The sequence below is a fragment of the Alligator mississippiensis genome, chromosome 1 (genome assembly GCF_030867095.1).
Source record: "Alligator mississippiensis isolate rAllMis1 chromosome 1, rAllMis1, whole genome shotgun sequence".
Classification (NCBI taxonomy): Eukaryota; Metazoa; Chordata; order Crocodylia; family Alligatoridae; genus Alligator; species Alligator mississippiensis.
Genome location: NC_081824.1, coordinates 168,030,057 through 168,052,239, shown reverse-complemented (window position 1 = coordinate 168,052,239; position 22,183 = coordinate 168,030,057). Strand labels below are relative to the sequence as shown.

Sequence of the window (22,183 nt, the reverse complement as noted above, 5' to 3'; positions counted from 1 at the left end):
CCTGGCAATGCTACTCATGTTTGAGATTGTGGTGGTTGGCTACAGGCCCACACAACAGGTGCAGAAGAAGTTGTAAACCCAGCAGACCCCCACATAAACAATATGTGCTGGCAGGAGTTTTTGTGGCCCATGAATAAAAATAGTTGTATGTGCTAAAATATGAGTAAAGAGGATATGATCTTATTAAAAAGAGTTGTTATTTATTACCAACAAAAATCAAATTATTCTCCCACCCTTCCTATTGAAAACATAAGTGTAGGTTTATTATACATATAGAGATAACTAGGACTATGCGAAAGAGAATTCATGAGACTGTGAATTCATGAGCTGTACCGATGGAGACCATTAATGGGCCATCAAAGAATGGAGAAGAGCAGGAAAAAATAAACCTCCCTCATCCTAAAAAATGGTTGTACTTGGAGTAAGAATAGCCCAGGTCTTAATGGAAAATTCTTCAGTAGCGTAAGCCATATTCTTACCTTCACACTGGTCTCCCGTAGATGATAGTGTGTAACCTTGTTTGCAAATACACCTGAAAGACCCATCCGTGTTTCTGCAATGCCCATTTGTGCACAGAGCAGTTTGCTGACATTCATTTATATCTACGAAGGAGAAGAAAATGTGTTATCTAAAGAAAATGGTAATGCTACACTTCTGGAAATACTGGTAACAAAAACACACACTGTTTGGACACACACTGTCCAAAGACAGTCACTCTTTTTGCTTCTGATGTAGTACCAAATAAAGGTTGAAATACGTGAAAATACATGACACCCCCACCAAATTCTTCTCTGTAGACAAGAAATCAGCTGCCCCATGTAAGTCAGCAAAACGCACAAAAACACTTTGCAACAGTATCACCACCTTTCTATCAGGGGCAGTTTTCAGGCACACACTGCCAGGCTGTTGCACTATAACATTTTACATGAAGATCAGATTTTCTTATTTAAACAATTGCTCTATATCAGTATTAATCCAGGTCAAACGTCTCTCTTTGTTTCCATAACTGCTGTTAATCCTTCAGTGCTTGGAGGGATTTCTTCACTTCCCACAGACTGGGGTCAGCCCAGGTCAGCAGATGTATTTGGATAAGAAACTCCAAATTTCCTAAGGAAAATTCGGAAGTGGCATTGCTGATTCAAAAGGCAGGACATGTTCCAATGAGTCACTACTGAATAATCATCACAGATGAATATTTGGGAGAAATCTGTTGCTGGAGGTGTTTAGTTTTTTAGGTTCAAACTAAATTAGGAAATATTAGTATGTATTAATTAAGAGGTGTATGAAAATGTGTTAGCCTCTATTGTGAACAGGCCTTAGTGTCTTTTAAAATTCATTAGCTAGCTGTGGTCAGCCCTAGGAAGGATCAATATTGCTTTTGATTAAACAAAGATATGTCCATTTCATAAATACCAAAAGTAATTTGATATACATGCACAAGCCATTGGGAATGGATGTGGTAGATTCTCGGTCACTCACAGAGGATAAATCGGACCTCAGTGTCTTTCTAGGGATCTGTTGTAACTCAAACAGTAGCTATGGCTTGAGGCAGAAAAAAATGGTGAATTTTTCTGGCCAGAAGGGATCAGATCAAATGATCAGAATGGCCCCTCACCTTAAAATCTATGAAGCACAACTGATTTCAATAACCCTTCAAGGCCTCACCCATATGCATCACACTGCAGGATTGGGGCCTTATTTTAAAAGTGTGCATACAAAACCACATATTTCCATAAAAGCTCTGAGGAAGCAATCGATCTTTGCCTATATAGTTCCTCTAAAATGAGACTGTCACACTCCCTGGCTGTAATTCCTAGGTTAGGAACAGAAGGTACACATAAACTGGTATAAACTATTAGAAATCAGTTCAAATCTGTAACACAACAGAAGTTCAATGCACATAATCCACTTTCAAAGTGGGTGAAACCAGTTTAAGATACATCTAGATAGATGTAGTATCAGACTTAACTGATTTAAGTTAAATCAGTTTATTGAACTTCTGTCCCAGATCCCATCCAGATTCAAGTTAACTCACAGTTCCTCAGTATCCCAGGATGCTTTGCACCTCCCCTTCGAACCTCTCCCCCTCCAGGGTGGGCAGGCTAGGTTTAACAGGGCAGGGAGGCATGTTCAAGTGCCCCTGGCTTCTGCCCTGAGTCACTACAGACATGCAGCTGCATTTCCAGAATCAAAAGTGAAAGTCTGTTCACTTGCTTATTGGTTTAATCTATGCAGTTTAGACTAATGTGCAGAGATTGAATTGATTCAGCCTCAGGCTTTTTGATGGTCTGTACTTAGCTCTAAAGCTTCTGATACTAAGAATGGTACACTTACATGGTTTTGATTTTCCCCTTTTTTCTAAGGAAATAAACTGAAAGTAATTAAATCAGAAATACTTACAACAATTTTAATACAGCAATATGAATGTATTCATTGTTTACTGTTAATTAATGTAATAACTTCAGCTATCATGTATCTTATGAGTAGGTCAGAGCTGGCTGGTAGCCTGCAGGCCCTGGTGGCTGCCTCTCCCACTGCCATATGGTAGAGCAGGCCCCAGGGGTCCTCATGCTGCCTGTGCAGCCTGTGTAGTGGGGGCAAGTGAGTCATGCACTGCAGCCCATGTGGTGTAAGGTGAAGGGAGCTTTGTGAAACTGGCAAGGTGCTGAGGGTTGAAGCCATCATAACCTGCATGGCAGAGAGTGCAGAGGGCATGTATAACTGCAACCTTTGTGCTGGGGACCCATATGAAGCTGGCTGAGCCCATGCAGCAATAGGGATCTGGTGGGGGTTGCCCTCACAGCACGCAGCCTGTGTAGTATGCAGCCCCAGATCCATATGCAGGTACACCATGAGGCTCCTGGCTGTACCAAAGTTGGACAGCCCTGACACAGGTCACAGAACATACAGCCTGCATAACACAGCCAAGTTAACAAAAAACCTTAACTCTTGTATTTTCTGGCTTGTTTGAAGTTTTTCCTTTGCAGGCTTAATGTTGTACTTGAATTGTTTTTTAATTAAATGATATTTTGTAACATACTTTGGGTTACTGTTGCACAACAGTTTTGTGATAGATGTACTATTGTGAGTTTTAGAAACATTCCTACCTTCACACTGATCCTCTGCTGCAGACAGTTTATAACCATAGTTACAAGTACATCTGAAAGATCCCTCAGTGTTTTCACAATGTCCATTTGTACAGTAACTGCCATACTGGCATTCATCTATATCTGTAAATATAAAATAAACATGGATATATAATAATGACTTAGTTCCTATCCACACTGGCCTTTCAGTTCAGTTTATGAACTGTATTAAAATTCTGTTTAAACAGTGTTCTAATATGATTTGGTTAGCCACTATGAGACATCTAGCCCACGATCTATTCTAGACGATTATTTTTCCCAGCATGAAATAAGAATGGTTTGAGCTCTGAACTATATCATAGCCTAATCTGGTAGACAGTTTTTAAGTAGGACTGCAATATAAGTTAATAATGATCATATTATCTTCATTTACACTGGGCTTTTTGCCCTTGACTTTTCTGCTGTTAGTGTAGACCAAACGTTACCAGACAGTGGCATAATTTTGCCTGTATTCTATAGACCTATTCCTAGAAAAATCTGACAACACCCTGTCAAAAATATTGGCAACTGACATCACCCTTGTAAACATTAGCACTCCTCAACTATTATTGTGAAGAATATACAGGAAAACTGTCTAGAGTAGACACAGCTCATACTGGCTTCTTTGTGTTAGAAATGTATTTAGTTGACACTGTTTCATGTTTCTTCCAGTTGAAGTCCTCTTAATCTAAATCTGAAATTGCCCTGTTATTACATGCTGTTACTAAGGTACACCATAAGGCCCTTTTTTCCTCCGCAGGTGTGACAGAATGGGGAAGTTCTGGTGAGCTTTCATTCAGATTTTAAATGCGTTACTGCTGCTTTCATTAGCTGTTATAGATATGCCAACAAGTGGTTTGTGTGGACTGCTCTACTAAATAACTGGGGGGAGGGGGATTATACAAGTGCACCCACATTTATGACTGCCTTCTCCAAAAAGGCCTAAAGGAGTAAGGCACCTGACTCAGTGGGATTTGTGTGCCTCGTTCATTTAGGTTCCTTTGAAAGTCCCAGCTTACAAGGATAACAAAAACACCCAATGACAAAATATTAATGATCTAAAAGAGAAGGTTGGCAAGGGAAATGATAGGTCCTATGTCAGGGTAAAAGCCAACCCTCTCTGGGGGTTAAGAAATATTTTTTCCCCTCGGTAAATAATGCCATAGGTAACTATTTAAGGGGGGTTTGCACCTTACTCTCAAGCAGCTAGTACTAGCCACTGGTGGAGACAAGCTACTGAACTAAAGAGACCATGTTTTTGGGTCCATATGACACTTATTATGTCCCTATCTTCTGCACTCGGGTGTCCTTGTGGGTGGAGAGCAGGAATCCAAGTGTGCCTCTCCACCTCTGGTCTCCTGATTCTGGTGGAAGATGGGAGGGAGAAGGGGGGACCTCTCTGTCTCTGTAATTGGGAAAGTGATGCCAGCACAGGACAGCATTCACTGACAGCCTGTCCTGCTTTCTCTCCAAACTCAACTGGAACCGGGAGATCAGGGATGAAGAGGTCACAGGGATTCCTGCTCTTCAACTCTGATGACAGCTGAGGAAAGCAGTTGCGCATTTTCTATCTTGCTTGTCCCCTCCCATCCCTGCCAGGGAGGTTTAGCAGGGGGGAAAGCACAGCACTGAGAGTGAGAGAGAGACCCTGGTAGGCTATACAGTTCAGTGTCTACATGTGAGCTGAAGCACTTCAATGAAATTGCTGTTTCATCCAGGAACATTTTTGGAGCACTCTGGTAATTTTGGGAGCACTTCAAATGGTGGGTGCCTCTGTCCACTTTCCCTTTGAAGTGTTTCAGAGGCATATGAAATACTTCAAATGTTAAACCTGTCCATGGTCCCAAGTCCCCAATGGTTTCAAGAGTTCTCTTTGAAACCATGTTTTCCACAATGTTCAGACCACATAAGCTTTGCTCTCAGCACATTTGATGAAATGTGCTGAATGTCCTAATTTTAAAATATGAAATACCCAATTTTACTCTTACTTATGTACATGCAGCTCCCACAGAGCAACGTTACCTAGCTCTGATATCTCCCTTTTTATCACGAAGGACCAGATTCTGTTCCATTTAGGTAGATTTAGGTACCTACACATTATCCCATTTCACACAGTTCAAGGCCTGGAAATTCATTAATGGCCATATCTAGGTGTTCTCCATGCTGTAAGAGAGCAGCACAGGGTTTTTTTTACCCCTGGACATCCCTCATGCCCCAGCCCTTATGCCCCTGGATATCCAGGGGTCAAACAAACACACACACACAAAAAAAAAAAAATGGAGCAGCGCACACGGGGACAGCATGCATTGCTCAAAACTGGAGCCAGGCCGGCCGGAGCTATGCTCTAGCTGTCAGCCAGGCTCCAAGCGGCAAGATCATCACTGCTGAAGCCCTGAGAGGCCCCCAGGACCCAAGATAAGGCTGCTGGGGCCAGCCCCAGCCTCTCCTACACCACCTGGGGTAACTTTTTGTATGCCAGATGGCATGTGGTACAGGCATTCCCCAGGAACAACTAGTGGCAGCACAAAGTAAATCATATGTCCATGCTTGTATGGATGTGGTCAAAGTGTCTACTTTTGTAACGCACAATCATTTTAGCCTTATTACTGGGTGCAGTTACATGTGCACTTTATTACTGCTGAATTGACTAATTAGTTCCACAGTAAAGCATCATCATCTACATGTGTGGTGGTATTAGGCCACAGTAAACTAATTAACTCCACTGTAGGATAGTACTGCCCCGCGGACCAGGGCTGGCTGGGGCATGCAGGTGTTCCAGTGTGGGAGCTCCTTGTGGCTCGCCCTGAACTGTAGCACCCTCGTGCCCCAGCCAGCCCCTCCTCAGCAAGCTGAGCCAGCATGGAGCAGCTCTGGGCTGGCAGGCTGGCCCCTGGACCCCCTACCAACTGGAGCTGTGCTAACCCGGCTCAACATGTTGTGGTCCCAGGCACATGTGTAAGTGCTGCTGCCAGGAGCAATAAACTGTGACATGAGCTGCACTGAAGTTTATTCACACATGCTAATTTCATGTCTAGATGCACCCACTAAGTCTCATACAGTGAGAAGGAAGATTCATCTGGTTTTTTGTATTATCTATTTTTGAGGGACTTGGTCAAAGGGAAATAGAATCACACTTTGGTACCTAATTATAGAGGAGTAGGGTTTGAAGGGACCTCCCAAAATTATTCAGTCCAACCCCGACTTTGACAGTATCACCTCTATTCAAACCCACTGAAGTCCATGTGTGCATCTGATAGGTGAAGTAGAATTCACCCCTTAATCTCCAAACACTTTATAAAGGAATTCCACATAGCGTTCCCATTTTTCAGACAAAACTGAGAAGTTAAGTTAACTGAGAAGTTAAAACTTGTTCAAGACCAGTTAGCACAAATTCAGTTGCAGAGTAAGGGCTAGAACCCAGGTCACCCGAGTTTAAGGCCAGTCATTCACTTTTCTACATAGGATCCTTAAAATAGGGTTACAGATGATATGGGAGGGTGCAAATATGCTACGCTGGCTAGACATGTGGATCTTCTTCCAGAAGATTCAGGTCCAGGATAAACAGAAAATGAAGACTGGTCCTGTCATATGTGGAGTGAATTGCCTTGGTTAAATGTGATTTCAAATTTTCCCAAAATGGAAAAAGGAAAAAGTACTCTGCAGCTAATTAAAGTAGGTATATGTCCCATAAATCAAAACAAAGATTTACTGCTTAGAGAAAGCAGTGAAGTTTGTAATTCTGGACTGAGTAATACAGTGACTTAACATTTCTCCTTTTGCTTCTATTAGTCTGGTTGGCAAAATTTAAATGATGCAATTCTGGAACTGCACTAGGATATTTATATTTTGAGCTAGAATGTTTCTGTAGAGATAGGCATAAAGAGAAAGCCTGATATTAGAATATCTGCATTCTTTCCAGATTGTTTTTGACACCACATATTCTATGGTACTGTATATAAAAAGGAATATAGACAAATAAAGGCAACTTTCTACTTCCCATGAAATGAATAAATAAGTGAAAATCCTTCTTGCAGAAAGAGGATATGCTGTATTCTTTGCAGTGGTGGTAGAAGCCAGATGAGCAGGGAAAGGCAGAGCATAGATCTCCAAGATTGAGTGATTTGCACTCAGTGAGCCAAATTAATCCCTAGTACAATTTCATAGGCTTGTGCAACTCCAATGAAATCAGCATAGTTACCTCAAAGTCACTTCTCTGTATTTTTGCCTCAACCAATTCAAATGTCAAACAAAATATCTAAAATGTTACCCAGGTACTGTTACAATCAGATGATTAGGTAGGTATAAACAGCTATGTAGTTTAATGTAAATATATCATGTTTATAAAGCACTTTTTTATGCCAGAGTCCCACAGCATTTCAGAAAGTACAGTGTATGTATCTATGTACACATGTTCAAGTAAATCACTTCCTTCATAAATTAAATGAAATCAGTTTTCTAAATGTTCATCCAGAAGCTGATAGCTAGCTTCAAAAGACTAGTGGCACTGTACATTTTTGCAAAATACCACCTTTTGCTATGAGCTCCACAAATAGTTGCCACTGGTCCTAACAAAGGAGGGTACTGAACAATAAAGGGCAAAAACACAAATAGGACAATAGGAAGTGTGAAAAAATTATTTCACAAAAACAATTTTAAAATGAACATTACTGACCTGTTGGGAAACTATTAGAGATGTACTGAATGTCTTCCTAGAAATAATGATAATTTAGATGTGTTTATCAAAGTATTTTGTAAGCCAGTATCTGTATTGTATTAAATAGCAGCCTAGTTGCATTGAAGTATTAGCATCCTCATGTTTTTGCAATTGTTCAGTTTCCCCAGCAATGGTTTCTCTCATAAATATTACCAGTTAAAAATCTCTTCAAATCCCATATTATCCATTTCCACAACTAGATTTTCACAGAACATGAGAATTACAGCCTAGATTTGATGTTAATTTGCCTAGAGTCAGACAAGGTTTCCTTATTTCTTCCATCTCTGAAACCAAAAATCATTTTGAAAGCCACATAAAAGTTCCATTTCTTTTTTAGAATAAAAGGAGGTTTTCTGGCCAGGACATCCCCAAATAAAAAAAATCTATGTATCAACATTTGGAATATAAATATAATAGACATACCATGGCATTGTCCATTCCAGCCTCTGAATCCATCCATGCAAGGAACGCACTGATACGAGCCAGGAGCGTTAATGCACTGTGCATCTGGACAAGTACTCTCATTCAGGCATTCATCAATATCTTTAACAAAAGAAAATCAAAATCACCATGCTGCAGGGCACTCAAAAACAAATCTCATCTGATGATGATGACTCCATTTATGTCATATTCCAGACATATTCCCCTGAAATGATACCTGCTGCCTATACACGTGCTCCTCAGTGTTCTAAATAGTGTGCTGCAGCATCACATGGATTAAGCTCCCGTGAGTTTAAACATGGCTTCAGGGCACTTTATCTAAACCTTGTTTGGTCCTCATACATAATTAAATTAAAGCTATTAGGTGAATCACCTTAAGATTTTCTCCTAAGTTAGGGAGTCACTGATAGCTAGGGACGTGTCAAACTTTTGGTACTAGTAGGATCTTGAGACCTTGGTCCTGGATTTGTTACCCCATTCACCAGATATAGAAATTAAATCCAAAAATTAAGAAATGTTCTTTGATGTACTCTTGAATTGCTGAGGGCACTGTGCGTACTGAAAAGTAATCTTGGGATACAAGAGGGAAATATTAAAAATTCTCCCTTTGTGAAATTTAAGTGAATCTCATCTGTTTTTCAATGCCACTAGCTAATCACCCAGTCAGGCTCAGCGGCTTATGGAAGCCCAATATACCAGCACTGAAGGTCTAAACATACTGTGGGCTTCCCAAGCTAAAGGGGGATCTGCTTGGGGTTTGAGGGCAGTACTGAAGAGGGCATGTATAGTGTTGCTTCCCAATCCTCTCATATGCATAACTAGCAAGCAGATGAGGTGTAGACGAACTCTAAACCCAGGTTGAATAAGTAATAATCAAAGCTGGAGGGAAGGGTGGGGTGGAAGGTGAGGCCATGGGGATGGATGGAATGAGAGGTGGGGGCTAGCAACGCTTAAGAAGAAGAGGGGGAAGGCTCGCTAGACCATTCTCTGAGACTTCAGATTCCATCCCACTCCATCCTGGGTGGGGTAGATGACAAGGGCATTTATACTGAGAACCTTGAACCCTTATTGGGTATTGCATCTCTCCAAATAACTTTCTTCCACATATAAAAGAACTTCACAGTACATACAAAACATGCAACCTACACATACTAGTACATACAAAATAAAGTATGTTAAAGTCAAGCACTCAAAAACTAGGAAATGCTAGAATTAAGGTTGCCTGTATTGCCTTCATCCACATTACATGAACACATACTAGTTTCTTTAATGGACCCTTACTTCATCCAGTGCACAGGATGCCCTGAATTCACTCAGCCTTTGGACCTGCATTAGTCACTTGTGCCATATCTCAATATACTACCATGAAATCTCTTTGTCTAGCTCCTGTCTTACAAATTTAAGGACTCTTTCCTTCTCTGTGTTACTGGGGAGCAGCATGGGGGGCACTGATAGCACAAGGAAATAGTCTCTTTGCTCCCAGGGCCAGTGCCACAGCAGCCCACAAAATCGTAGAGCAGCAAATGGAGGAAATGGCCTGTTCAGCCCCTGTAGCTCTGAATTAGAATAAAAGCTAAACTGCATTTTTTTCAAAGCCTTCTGTTTGGGCCAAATATGTATAGTTTTTTTTATAAGAAAAGCAACATGCCCATCCCTGACACAAAGCCCTTTCTTACACTGCCCTTCCAACTCCAAGACCATGTTCTGAAACAGGGGTGGCCAGAAGTAGCATACCTTCTACAAGTAGCACAGGTACTTGTGTGTGTTCCCCATGGCAAATCAGGAAGCACAGCAGCAGCAGATAGGACAGAAAGCAGAGCAGCAGATTGGGCAGGATGTACAGGGCAGGAAGCAGAAATCAGAGTAGCAGATTGGGCAGGGGAAGGGGATCAGACTGGTACTTAGAGAAGGTGCAGGGCTAATTTGCAGCACGCCTGTCAAAAAAGATTGGCCCTCACTATTCTAAACCATGAAATCACTAATGTGCCTCAATATAACAGCCATAAAAATTGCTTAACACAAGTAAAACATTATTTTCCCAAAACGTGTTCTCACAAGTGACTTCACCATATCTCCAGATTTTTCTAATGAGCCCAAAGTAAATATTCAAGTTGCAGCAAGGGAGGTTTAGGTTGGATATTAGGAAAAACTTTCTCTGTCGGAGGGTGGTGAAACACTAGAACAGGTTACCTAGATAGGTGGTGGAATCTCCATCCTTGGAGGTTTTTAAGGCCCAGGTCGACAAAGCCCTGGCTGGACTGACTTAGTTGGGATGGTCAGCTTTGAGCAGGTGGTTGGACTAGATCAGGGTTTGTCAACCAGGGGTACACGTACCCCCAGGGGTACTTGGGAAGGCCCTAGGAGGCATGCATGGGTGGGCAGGGACAGAGCACCGCCGCCTCCCAGGAGCAGGGCTGTGCAGGCACTGCCTGACCAGCCAGACACTGGGGGGCAGGGAGGAGTGGGAAGTTCGCACGCATCAGCCACCACCACCCACCACCCTGTGCACTGCTGCCATTCCACATCCAGTGGCGCACAACCCCTCCCCACATCTGGCTGCTGGGGGTTCACTTATTAAAAAAAGTTGAAAACCCCTGGACTAAATGACCTCCTGAGGTCCTTTCCAATACTATTTTTTCTATGATATTAAGCATGGGAATTTTCAGTCCAAGTCATAGAATCATAGAGAAGCCAGGCTGGAAGAGACCTCCAGAAGTCATCTAGTCATCTGACATGTAGCAGAAAGTAAGGGGCAGTTAAGGCAACCAGTAAAGCCCAGAAGCACGGAAAATACCCACAGTAGAACATTAGCATAGTTATGCCTAGATCTTCCCCAACCAGTGGCTGTTCAACCTCTTCTTGAACACCTCTAGTGATGGAGAGTCCATAAATTCCCTAGGCAGTTTATTCCACTGCCTTACTATTCTAATAGTGTAGAAGTTTTTCCAGACATCCAGTATAAACCTACTTTGCTGTAACTTCAAGCCATTGGTCTGTGACCTCCTCTCTGCAGCACAAGAGGAAAGGTGCTTTCCCTCTTCTTTACGGCAGCCCTTCAAGTATTTGAAGACTGCTATCATGTCCTTTCTTGAGCACCTTTTCTGCAAACTGAACATGCCTAGCTCCTTCAGTCTCTCCTCATATGACCTGCTTTCCAAGCCCTTTATCATATTTGTGGCCTGCCTCTGGAGCCCCTCTAACTTCTTTCTCCATGTCCTTTTAAAAATGTGGAGCCCAAAATTGCACACAGTACTCCAGATGAGGCCTAACCAGTGCTGAGTAGAGGCACTACCACCTCCCGTGTCTTGCACCTAATGCTTCTATTGATGCAGCCTAAAACTGCATTCACCTTTTATGCAGCTGCATTACACTGCAAGATTCCCTTTTCAATAGAGCTGCCAGCCAACCAGGTGTCACCCATTTTATATTTATGTTTTTGATTACTCCTCCTGAGGTGCAGTACCTTACATTGTCTACATTAAACTTCATCCAGTTAGCTCTAGCCCAACTTTTCAATCTGTTGAGATCCTTCTGAATTGTGCTTACATCCTCCGTGTTTGCAATCCTTCTGTTTTGTGTTGTTTGCAAACCTGCTCAAGAAGCTTTATATGCCACCATCCAAATTGTCAATAAACATGTTGAACAGTCCAGGACAGACCCCCATGGGACTCCACTTGAAACCTCCTGCCATTCTGTCATGGAGCTGTTATTAATCACCCTTTGCTTGGATCTATTGAGCCAGTTATCTATCCACCTTGTAGTAGTTTTGTCCAGCTCCACATTTCTCCAATTTGTTATGAGAAGGTCATGTATGACCTTGTCAAGAGCCTTGATGGAGTCCAGACACACTATATCCACAGCATTCCCTTCATCCACCCAAGTAGTTACTTTGTCAAAGAAAGAAATCAGGTTTGTTTGACACTACTTGTTTTTCACAAATCCATGCTGGCTGTTTGATCAGCCTTTCCTCCTCCAGATGCTTACAAATGACTTTCCTTAGGATATGCTCCAGTAACGTCTATGGTATTGAGGCAAGGCTTACCCATCTGTAGTTCTCCAGGCCCTCCTTTTTGCCTTTTTTAAAGAGGGGCACTATGTTCACCATTTTTCAGTCCTGTGGTACCTGGCCCATCTCTCACAACTTATGATGACCATTGCCAAGGCCTCCAAGATCTCTTCTGCCAGTTCCTTCAGTATCCTGGGATGAAGGCCCTTCTGACTTGAATTCATTCAGACCCAACAAATGCTCTCTGACTGTCTCTTCTGTTATCTACTACCTCATTTTACCCCCTTTCTTAACCAGATAATCCTTATTGGGTATCTGTCCGTCTGCAGCTAAATCTTTTTTTAAAGACTGAGGCAAAGCAACTGTTGAGTAGATCTGTCTTCCCTGTATCTTCTGTTAGAAGTACTCAAAGTCTGGCAAAATTCCGAAAAAACTGATGACAGGGTCATAAATGTTATGCAACTTCAGCTGTAGGCCATATTAACCAGCTCCACTTTTAATAATGCTACCCCCTGAATTATGTGTTCAGCAGGAGTAATGTGTATGGGATCACAGTATCTTAGGATCACCCGACTGATATTGAACTGGCTTGCTCCATATGTGGATAAACACCTAATCCCTAAATAAGGGATTTTTCCAGCTTTTGTCCTGGAAAAGCAACAAGTCAGCTACTCAGTCTAACTCAACATACTGAGGACAGTTTTGAAAGAGGCCAAATCAGGGGAGCTGTGTTCATTGACCTAACAGCTACCTATGATACAGTTAACCAGTAATCACTCCTCCACAAGACCCTGGAAATGACACATGATGTGTGGGTATAATGAGGTGATGAAGATGCTCTCTTAATGTTTAATTTCCTTGGCTTAATGGGTTGGTGTGGGAGGATTTTTCCCATAAGCAAACTTTAAGTCTTCAATGGAACATTGATTTATGGGAATTATATACATATACATACATACATACATATATATACACATACATACATACATACATATATGTGTGTGTATATATATATATATGTGTGTGTGTGTGTGTGTGTGTGTGTGTGTATAGAGAGAGAGAGAGAGAGAGAGAGAGAGAGAGAGAGAGGTTAAATAATGATGGGCTACAGTCCAGCTACTTAAAATAAGAAATCTGATGTGCTGGCACATTTTGATTTCTACTCATGTAAGATTATTTAAGATTGATTCTTACCGGCAGCAAGTGTTTGTCAAGAGGGGGCAGTTTTGACTAGGGAAGGCAACTGTGTGTGTAGGGTGGATAGCCTGAAAAAATTAGTGGCAGAATAAAAGCAATGGATGGTCTGAACAGGAAAGGCTTTAGCAAAGTTAGTAGGAGCAAATACATCTACAGCAGCCTTTCGTTTCCATTATTATTACAAAAGTGTGTTAGCAACTTTTATGCAATGTGGAATAACTTGGAACAGAGGACAAATGAGGATATATTTAAAATGCAACCTCTGTCTGTGGCCCTAATTCACTATTAAATTAATGTTGAAACATTGGGGGGGGAGGGGAATGAAAAGATCTTGCCAAAAAGTAATAATACAAGTTTTTGAAGGTCAGATGCACTGGGACTTCTTGTTCTATTAAATGGCAGTGTCTGCCAGCTCCATACTCCAAACAGGAAACATATTCCATTGTTCAGTGTTGCTTTTACACAATAGGAAAGCATAAAATGATAACCCTTATTGTAGCTAGCACCTCTGTAAACAGCTAAGGAAGGAAGAGATTAAAATACAAAGTTACCAGGACTCCAGACTAGAAGTTCAGTGCCACCTTTCTTTTGAAAAGAAATAGTGCCAGTAGCTTTAGGTTCCCTCTGTCATGGGGGAATGTCTTTGCAATGTCTCAGAGCTAATTAACAAATGAACAGGAATTTGGTTTGAAGGTCCTGGAGTCAAATAATTGCAAATATTGGATGATTTTCAGAAACGTTTCTTGTAAATTGTTATATTGGAGAAGAAATCTGACTTTGCTGATCAAACTTCACTTCTGGGTTTCTCAGACATAAATGATAACTATTCCATCATAAGCTACATGTCAGTGTTATCTGTCATGTGTCTTTTTAAGCATTTTGACATTTTGAAGAAGGTTAATGGACCTGAAAGCCAAGTGAAATAAAGTCAAAACCATATCTATGACAACACAGTAGAAAGAACAAGACAGAAAGAACTACCCCAGTGAAGATAGACTAAGGATGTGAGGCAGGAATGACAAATGACTGCAAGGACAGGAAGAGATTCTACGCTGAAATCTTCCATTTGTTTAAAAAAGAAAAAGAGACAGAGACAGAAAGGGGAACATAGTGAAAGATTCAGTGTCTGTTAGGTGGAAAAAGTATTGGGTCTAACATGTAAAACTCCATATTGCGCATGTGTTACTTAATAATTTAATCAAACAGCCACTAGTTAAATATAATCATGATCAAAATTTCTACACAAAAATACCTCTAATAAATAAAGCTGATCAGAGAAATTGGAAACATTAATATGGATACAACACCAAATATTAAAACCAGTATAACAAGAGAAAATTTAATATTAACACACTGTGCTAAATAAAATTTAAATAGTTTGGTTTGCTAAATTTCATTGCTATATTTTCCCCACTGTAAAGTCACAAACCCACCTTCACATTGACCTCTTCTATTCATTCGGTATCCACTGTCACAATATTCACATCTATACGAGCCGATAGTATTTATACAAAAGCCTTCTCCGCAGGTGTGAGGTCTCAAGCATTCATCGAAATCTGGGGATGGGAGAAATCAAAAGGAATACATAGGCTTAAATTAATCACGAAGTGGCCAAAGTACAAACTGTCTGCATTTTGTCCACACTATTTTCATAGATTTCAAAGACGTTAGCCTGGAAGGGACCTCGAAGATCATCAAGTCAGCTTTTTTTAAGTTAAGGCAAGTTTGGATTTGCAAAATCTTTGATTGCTATTATATAAGCTCATAACTGTCATGTAGGATTTGCTGATCATGACTCCCAGCCATGTTTAAAGATATGACTGCAATAAATAAAAGCATCGCAATAGCAGTCATGGGTACTTATGCTTCTCACCTCAGAAACGGTCTTTCATAAACAGTAATTTCTATCAGACTGTATGAAACCTTACTCTTGGATAGCTACCATTTTTACAGGACTGAAAGTGCTATGAAAAGCACCCGCTATTCATTGTTCAACAGCAATTAAAATATTCACAGAGGACTGTCTAGTGTTGGCGATGCTGAGAAATGAACCATAATGAAAACAAAAAGTTCATGTTAATCTGCAGCACCTTTAGTGTAGTAACTCAGAGTACACAAAGGACTTCAAGGACCAATGGCAGCTTTACTTAATAGTTTAAGGCCCCTGGCAGATGTGCAGTTAAAGGTGTGATGGGATCTGATGTGAGATCCCTACAGTCATACTTCCTGCCATGCCACACGTGCATGGCAGGAGGCATGATTGTGGGATCAAGCATCAGATCCCATCCTGCTGTATTGCTTGGAGATTGTGATCTCCATAAATGGCACTGAAAGTGCCTTCTGCAGCGGATCTTTTACACTGCTTGCACCCCACCCTCACCTCTAATCAGTGGAGGGGACCTGTTGGCCAGGCCATATGCTGCTAATTGCTGTGAAAGCGAAAACTTAGGCATATTTAAAACCTCTGCTAATTGGGTGGGGGCTGGGGAGGTGAGGTGCAAGCAGTGGAATGAAAAAACTTTAAAGAATCTGCAGCAGGGGGCACTTCTGGAGAGATTTATGGAGATCCCTACTTATTGCTGGTGCAGGGGGAGCCTGAGATCCTGATTCTGGGATCCCCCTGCACTGGTAAGTACCAAGCTCCCATGGCAGGGAGCCTTGTCAGCTGACAGGGTTCCCAAATCTGTCACTGTGGCTGGGAGCTCCAGCTTAGACACACATTCCATTAATAGCATGATAGGAACCAGCCGCAAAGTTATTACACAAAATATGTGTAATAACTTTGCAGCTGGTTCCTGTGGATACAAAAATGTACAAAATATGGTACAAAACACATGTAAGAACTTTATGGCTTACTCTTTGTTTTATCATGCCATTAACTGCATTAACATGTGGCCAGGTAACTACTTAAGATGTGCTTAACTGGTTAATAATGTCTTAAGTGTAATGTGTGCCAGGGGCCTAATGCAATTTTTTTCAAAGGCCAACATAGAGACAACTGTATGGAGAAATTAATATTTCCCTTCTTCTACTTCTTTTAATTAAACATTATTTAAGATTACAAGCAGTAAAAGTAAAATTCAGCTGACATTATTAGAGAAATATGAAGTACAACTCTTATATTTGCATAATAAAAGAGTAGTAATTAAAAAAAGTTGAAGTTCCTCCTAAGAAAAGGTTTTAACAAATGCAGTATAATATGCTATACATTAGGCCTCTGGCACACAGTTATTTAATGACACAATGGGATCTAATCTTCAATCCCAACAACTGTGCAATTTTGGGACTGGGGAGTTCCATTACTCCCTGCCAGTGCAGGTGGTACCCACACATGGGGCTGACAATCAGCTGACTGTTGGCCCCAACCCTGGGCAGTCCAAGGTCCAGTTCACTCTGCTGGTTGTTGGATCTGGCTCAGCCAGCCCTGGGTACAAGATTTAAGGCTGTCAAGACTGGGGCTGACAATCAGCTGATCACCAAAACCCTGCTGTATGCAACTCTGGCCAGGCTGCCTGATACATGGGAGCAAAGGCTCACAGCAGGGACTTTAGACCTCACGGCATTGCAGCTTGGGCCCCAGGATTGGCAATCAGCTGATTGTCAGCCCCCAGACACATGTTAGTTCTAATGTACCATACAAACAATCATGAAAGTGTTCTACCTTGTATGTGGAACATTTTTATGGCTTGTTCCCCAGTTTATGGCACCTTAAATTGGGTGCACATATAGTGCCCTTTCTATTTATGTCACAATTAACACATTAATCACAGCATAAATGTAACACGTAAGGGGGGGGTGGTGGTGCTGGGAAAGCCTTAGAAACATAGTGGGAGAAATTCTGCTTTCAGTTAAATCCAGGGTAACTCTGGCCTTTGGAGTTTCCTTTAGCAAATTTGCTCACAGCTGGTTGCTCCCTCACTATATCAAGCCCCCAGTTTTATCCTATTTTTTGGAAGGTAATGGGTGATTCATAGGCAGTGGGTACAGGCAGATGTGGAGGGATATATGATCAAAGCAATGTATAAGTTTATATGAACAGTGCTTTCACACTGTGGGACTTAAAGATGTTAAAAAGCGAAAGTAGGGTAATGGATAACAGTGGAAACAGGATAGCTTTGTGAATTTGGGGCAGCTGCAAGGTCTGGGTCTGTTTTACAATTTTAATATTTTACCTTGCAGCCAGTTAGAAGTAAGTGGAGGGAAACATGACTTCATACCTACAGTGGCCAACAACTTTTAAAATAAGTTAAATCTGGAATCCTGTGTTCTTAAGTGTGTCCATTTAAAGCTGTCAAGGATTTGAGGTTTTATCTTTTTCCTGTGAAATATCATAAGGAAAACAGTATCTTGATCTCACAGGGTCAGATCTAATGCTACTCAAGTAGGCAAGAGTTTTTATTTTGGCTTTCAATAGGTTTGAGATACAGCTCTTTATGATTACTTTTGAAATCAAAATTTTCTTTTTTATAAAGATCAGTAATTACCAATGCAGTCTGTTCCTTCTTCATTAGCCATGAACCCTGCTTGGCAAATACATAGGAAACTTCCTTCTGTATTTTCACAGCGTCCAAGGGAGCATAAATGAGGTGTATGAGTACACTCATTAATATCTGTTAAGAAATAAAAATATAAGAGAGAGCAGTAGGCAACAGTCAATCCTTCTGGATCACAATTTATGAATGAGAGGTCACCCAGACCTTCAACATATACAACTAAGCAAGGGAATGGAGGCTGCTCAGATCTTCCATCCCCCCTTTAGACAGAATCCAAAGGCCAAACTGAGTCCAGACATTCAGTGCTTCAATGGCTGTAGTTATGTGTACATCCAGAAATCAAACCTAGGTCTCCCACATGGCAGACAAGAACCACTGAACCATAACACGGGGTTAGTGACAGAGAAAAATATAGCATAATAGGTCATGACTTTTTTACCTACTCCATCCCACAAATACATGACTATGCAAAAAAAGGCCTTGTATTCTTTTAACTGTTTGAAAATGTACATGCTTTGATCTCTCAGTAAGCCAAAAAAGATGTATTAAAAGCACACTTACTGGCTTAATTTTTATGAGCATTGTATCTACCTGAAAAATAAGTAGTGGTCATTACTGAAATCTTTAAAAGTTCTATGTAACAACTTTTATTGCAAAAACACTATTTGTGAAGCACCCTACATTAAGCCTGTTTTGTTGTATTTTCTTCATTTGGATATGAAAACTTTGTGTCATTTCTTGAGGACTATGGGCTTTCTACGGGAAAAGTTCTGATGCTTTTGTTCAGGCAAAATAGCACCACTGACTTCAGCAGGACCACACATGGAGCTAGATACTATTTCACATCATGTGCACTGTCATACACAAATCTGAGACATTAGGCTTCTGAAGCTCAGTATGGTAAAAGAGAAAACATACAAAAGTTCATTTCAGTATGAAAATCTGTTTGCATGTGCAGATAGAAAAATTATATTCAAGATGTCCAGGGGTCTAAAAAGTGGCACAGCAAAATCAACCTTGGGCTGCAAACAAAGGGGGAAAAAAATCAACCCAAAGTACAGTTGGTTTAAAAAGATATAAGCCCCTTAAAATAGATGCTAAAAGAAAAAGAAAAGTTCTACTTAACCACACCAGAGCCAGCACAGTAAGGACATACTAGTAATAGGTATCAATATAATTTTAAGCCATAAACAGAGAAGAGAAAAGCAGGCATGTTTGGGTATTTTTAAGTTCAGCTCTTCTATGTAAAGTCTGTTTAGTAAATTAATAAAGGCCTAGATGAGCCCAAATGTATACTTGATTTTGATATTCACCTTGCTCTTTATATTGATCAGACCCTTGGACTGTTAAATACCCTGTTGCTAGGACAAGTCACATAACTTAAGATGGCTTCCTGCTCATTGTTCTCAACTCCTCTTGAGTTTAGCAGGCCTTTTAATGAATTCATATAAAAAATTAAAATCACTAATCTCCATTCAATTTTGATTAAATGATAGGTTTACTGGGACCTGATTTGTAGACTACTCTTTGATAAATAAAAAATATTTTTGAGCCATTGTGGAACATACAGGAGAGGAAATAGCTCTGACTTATTTGTTATACACAATACCTAGCAAGAACAGGCTCTATATTTCAAATGCTTCACTTTAGGTTTTTAGAAAAGTTCATTCATACCAGAACATTTTGTTTGTTGTTCATTAAGCTTGTAGCCCTCGTAGCAGATGCAGGTGTATCCCACAGGCAAATTAACACAGTGTCCTGCTCCACAGATATCGGGGTTCACTGTGCATTCATTGATTTCTGAAGAAACAAACAAACCAAAAAGTTTACTTTAAACTATCCTTACTATTTCTATGAGTAGGCAATATTCAGTTATTCCAAGGAAAAGAAGAGAAGCCCTGAAAGCAGCTGTGAACCAAGTTGCTCACTCAAGCATTTATCTAATGAGCAACTGAGAGTAGAAACACCTGATATCACATTTATGCCACCACAAAAATTATGATAGCATAAATGGCAAGCAAATAGATTTCCCTACCCTTTATTGCAGCACACAAGTGGCCTCAATGGAAGGTAGTGTTAAATAGTTCTGCTTTATTGCAACAGATGTCTATTTGCTCTGTGGCACAAGAATGCGGGCAGCCCAGAGCTGCCTGCACTCTCCAGCCATCCCAGGCAGGTGCTCTGGGGACTTGGGGAGCTCATTCATGTATACCCTGTGGAACTCCCAAGCAGGATCAGGTTCCTCAAGCTTCAACGACTGTGCAGGTCCCGTGCTGCCTGGCAGCTCCTTGCCAGGGCCTGTGCTGGCTTATGCTTCCCCCATTGTGGAGCCTGGTGTGGACAGATGAGGTGCCAGGGATTCCCCAGGTCCCATGCCACTTCACACTGGGACCCACACCTCCATGTGAGGCATGGTCAGTGAGGGATGTGAGAGAATCCCTGGGCAACATCCTTCATCCAATAAAGCGGATCAGCTGTGACTGGATGCGTCCTGATACAATTGATCTGCTTTGTTTGGTGACATCTGTTTTACCCTCATTCAAATGACCTAAAAAAGGATCTCTTGCAGGACACTGATGGTGGTGATTCGGATAGTGGATGTGTCTACACATGCACATTTAATGCACATTAGCCCAATTTAAGGTGCATTAAGGTTGCGCATCTATATGAGCCTTAAAAATAGTGACTGTAGGCTATTTGAGCCTAAATTTGATACCTGCATAAAGCAGGTAGGCAGGGGCAGGCGTAAAGCAGGTATCAAATTTATCTGTAAATAGCAAAGTTGCACTAGTTGAGCTAATGCGCATTAACCTGTATTAATGCACCTTAGCGTGTGCATGTGTAGACATGTGCTTCAATCACCTTAATGCGCATTAGGCTACTGCTTAAATTTAGGCATGCGTAAAAGCACATGTAGATACGTCCAGTGTTAAGAAAAACTTTGATGGTAGAGAAGCTGTACTTTGCTTGAGATATAATAAAAATTTCCTGAACTCCAATGATTCATTAAACAGCATAAAACCTCTAAATATGAGTTATGTTCAGTACACTAGCCTGTACACTAATATTGTGTTCTATAATATAAAACTCTCCTAGTTTCAATTCAATATAACATTATTCTTTCTGAGCTCTAAAATGTTGTGTAGTGCTAAATAGTTGATGCATTTCATCCCATAATGAAGATCATTTAGGCTTGATTAGACAGGAAAAATGTTGAGTGTGGAAAAAAAGAAAACAAAGAATTGGAGTAAGACGGTATTTTGGCCTGTAAAATTCTGAAATATCAATCATAAGTTCCTGACACCTACAAGATTGAAGCATTTCAAACTAGATGTATTATAATTTGCATCAAACGTTCCACAGTGGGACTGTCCTTTCAAACAGAAAGTGCTAGCATGTTGGTAGAAGTGGCTTCATTTCAGTGAGGTAAAATGACTCTTAGGCAGGGGCGGGCAATTATCTTGAGCAGAGGGCTGCTTACTGAGTTATGGCAAACCACTGAGGGCCACGTGACAGGCAGCCAGGGGCAGATATATTTTAATTTTCTAAATTTCTGTAGGCCGGATAGAATGGCCTGGTGGCCGCATCTGGCGCATGGGCCGCATTTTGCCCACCCCTGCTCTTAGGTTTCTAAAAGCACATCTTGAAATTCTGGAAAAGAATGTTTGTGATGCTGCCTAAATGTAAGACTTTCTATGGAAATAGTTATAACTAAGTTTAGCTGGAGCTAAAGTTAAGAGAACATAGGAGTAATCTAAAAGTAAGGAAAAAAATTACAAAAGGATAATTACCTCCAAAAGAGGTAACTAAATTCAAGCATGCTAAAGAACGAAAGGGCACAGGTAAAGCACTGAAAACCACCGTAACTCTGCCTTTCAGTGACATCAGTGTCCGGCTTTCCTTTCTTTAATCTGTTCTGACTTAGGTTTTTATCCTGCAAATTCTTTCTGATTCTGTCTCTTGAAGATTCTGAAATTGTTTGAGAGTGAATTTGAACAGAATATTGTTCTATTTATGTTGAATTAAAAAATATCATGACCATTTCCTCTAAGGTACACCCTTGAACTTCTAGTTCCATTGCCTTTTCCTGGGGAAGCTAAGGACCTGTGCAATGGGGCCAGAAAGCTGCCAATTTTTCCTGTGTCAGAGTTGACATAGCTAGGTCATTCACCATCATCCCCTCCCAGATTTGGGTAGAGAACTGATT

General features: G+C 40.9%; 1 protein-coding gene across 6 annotated transcripts in view; it reads right to left on the bottom strand.

Annotated features, from left to right (window-relative positions):
- LTBP1 (latent transforming growth factor beta binding protein 1) overlaps nucleotides 1-22,183 on the bottom strand; it is a 363,058-nt gene that overhangs the window by 82,821 nt on the left and 258,054 nt on the right. For all 6 annotated transcript variants that reach the window (XM_014600068.3, XM_014600069.3, XM_019500580.2 and 3 more), the window contains 6 exons: nucleotides 19,651-19,776; nucleotides 17,968-18,093; nucleotides 14,917-15,039; nucleotides 8,263-8,382; nucleotides 3,108-3,230; nucleotides 480-602 (listed from right to left, as the gene is read on the bottom strand). In XM_014600068.3, coding sequence (XP_014455554.2) covers nucleotides 480-602; nucleotides 3,108-3,230; nucleotides 8,263-8,382; nucleotides 14,917-15,039; nucleotides 17,968-18,093; nucleotides 19,651-19,776 — 741 coding nt within the window. The remainder of the gene's footprint in view (nucleotides 1-479; nucleotides 603-3,107; nucleotides 3,231-8,262; nucleotides 8,383-14,916; nucleotides 15,040-17,967; nucleotides 18,094-19,650; nucleotides 19,777-22,183) is intronic.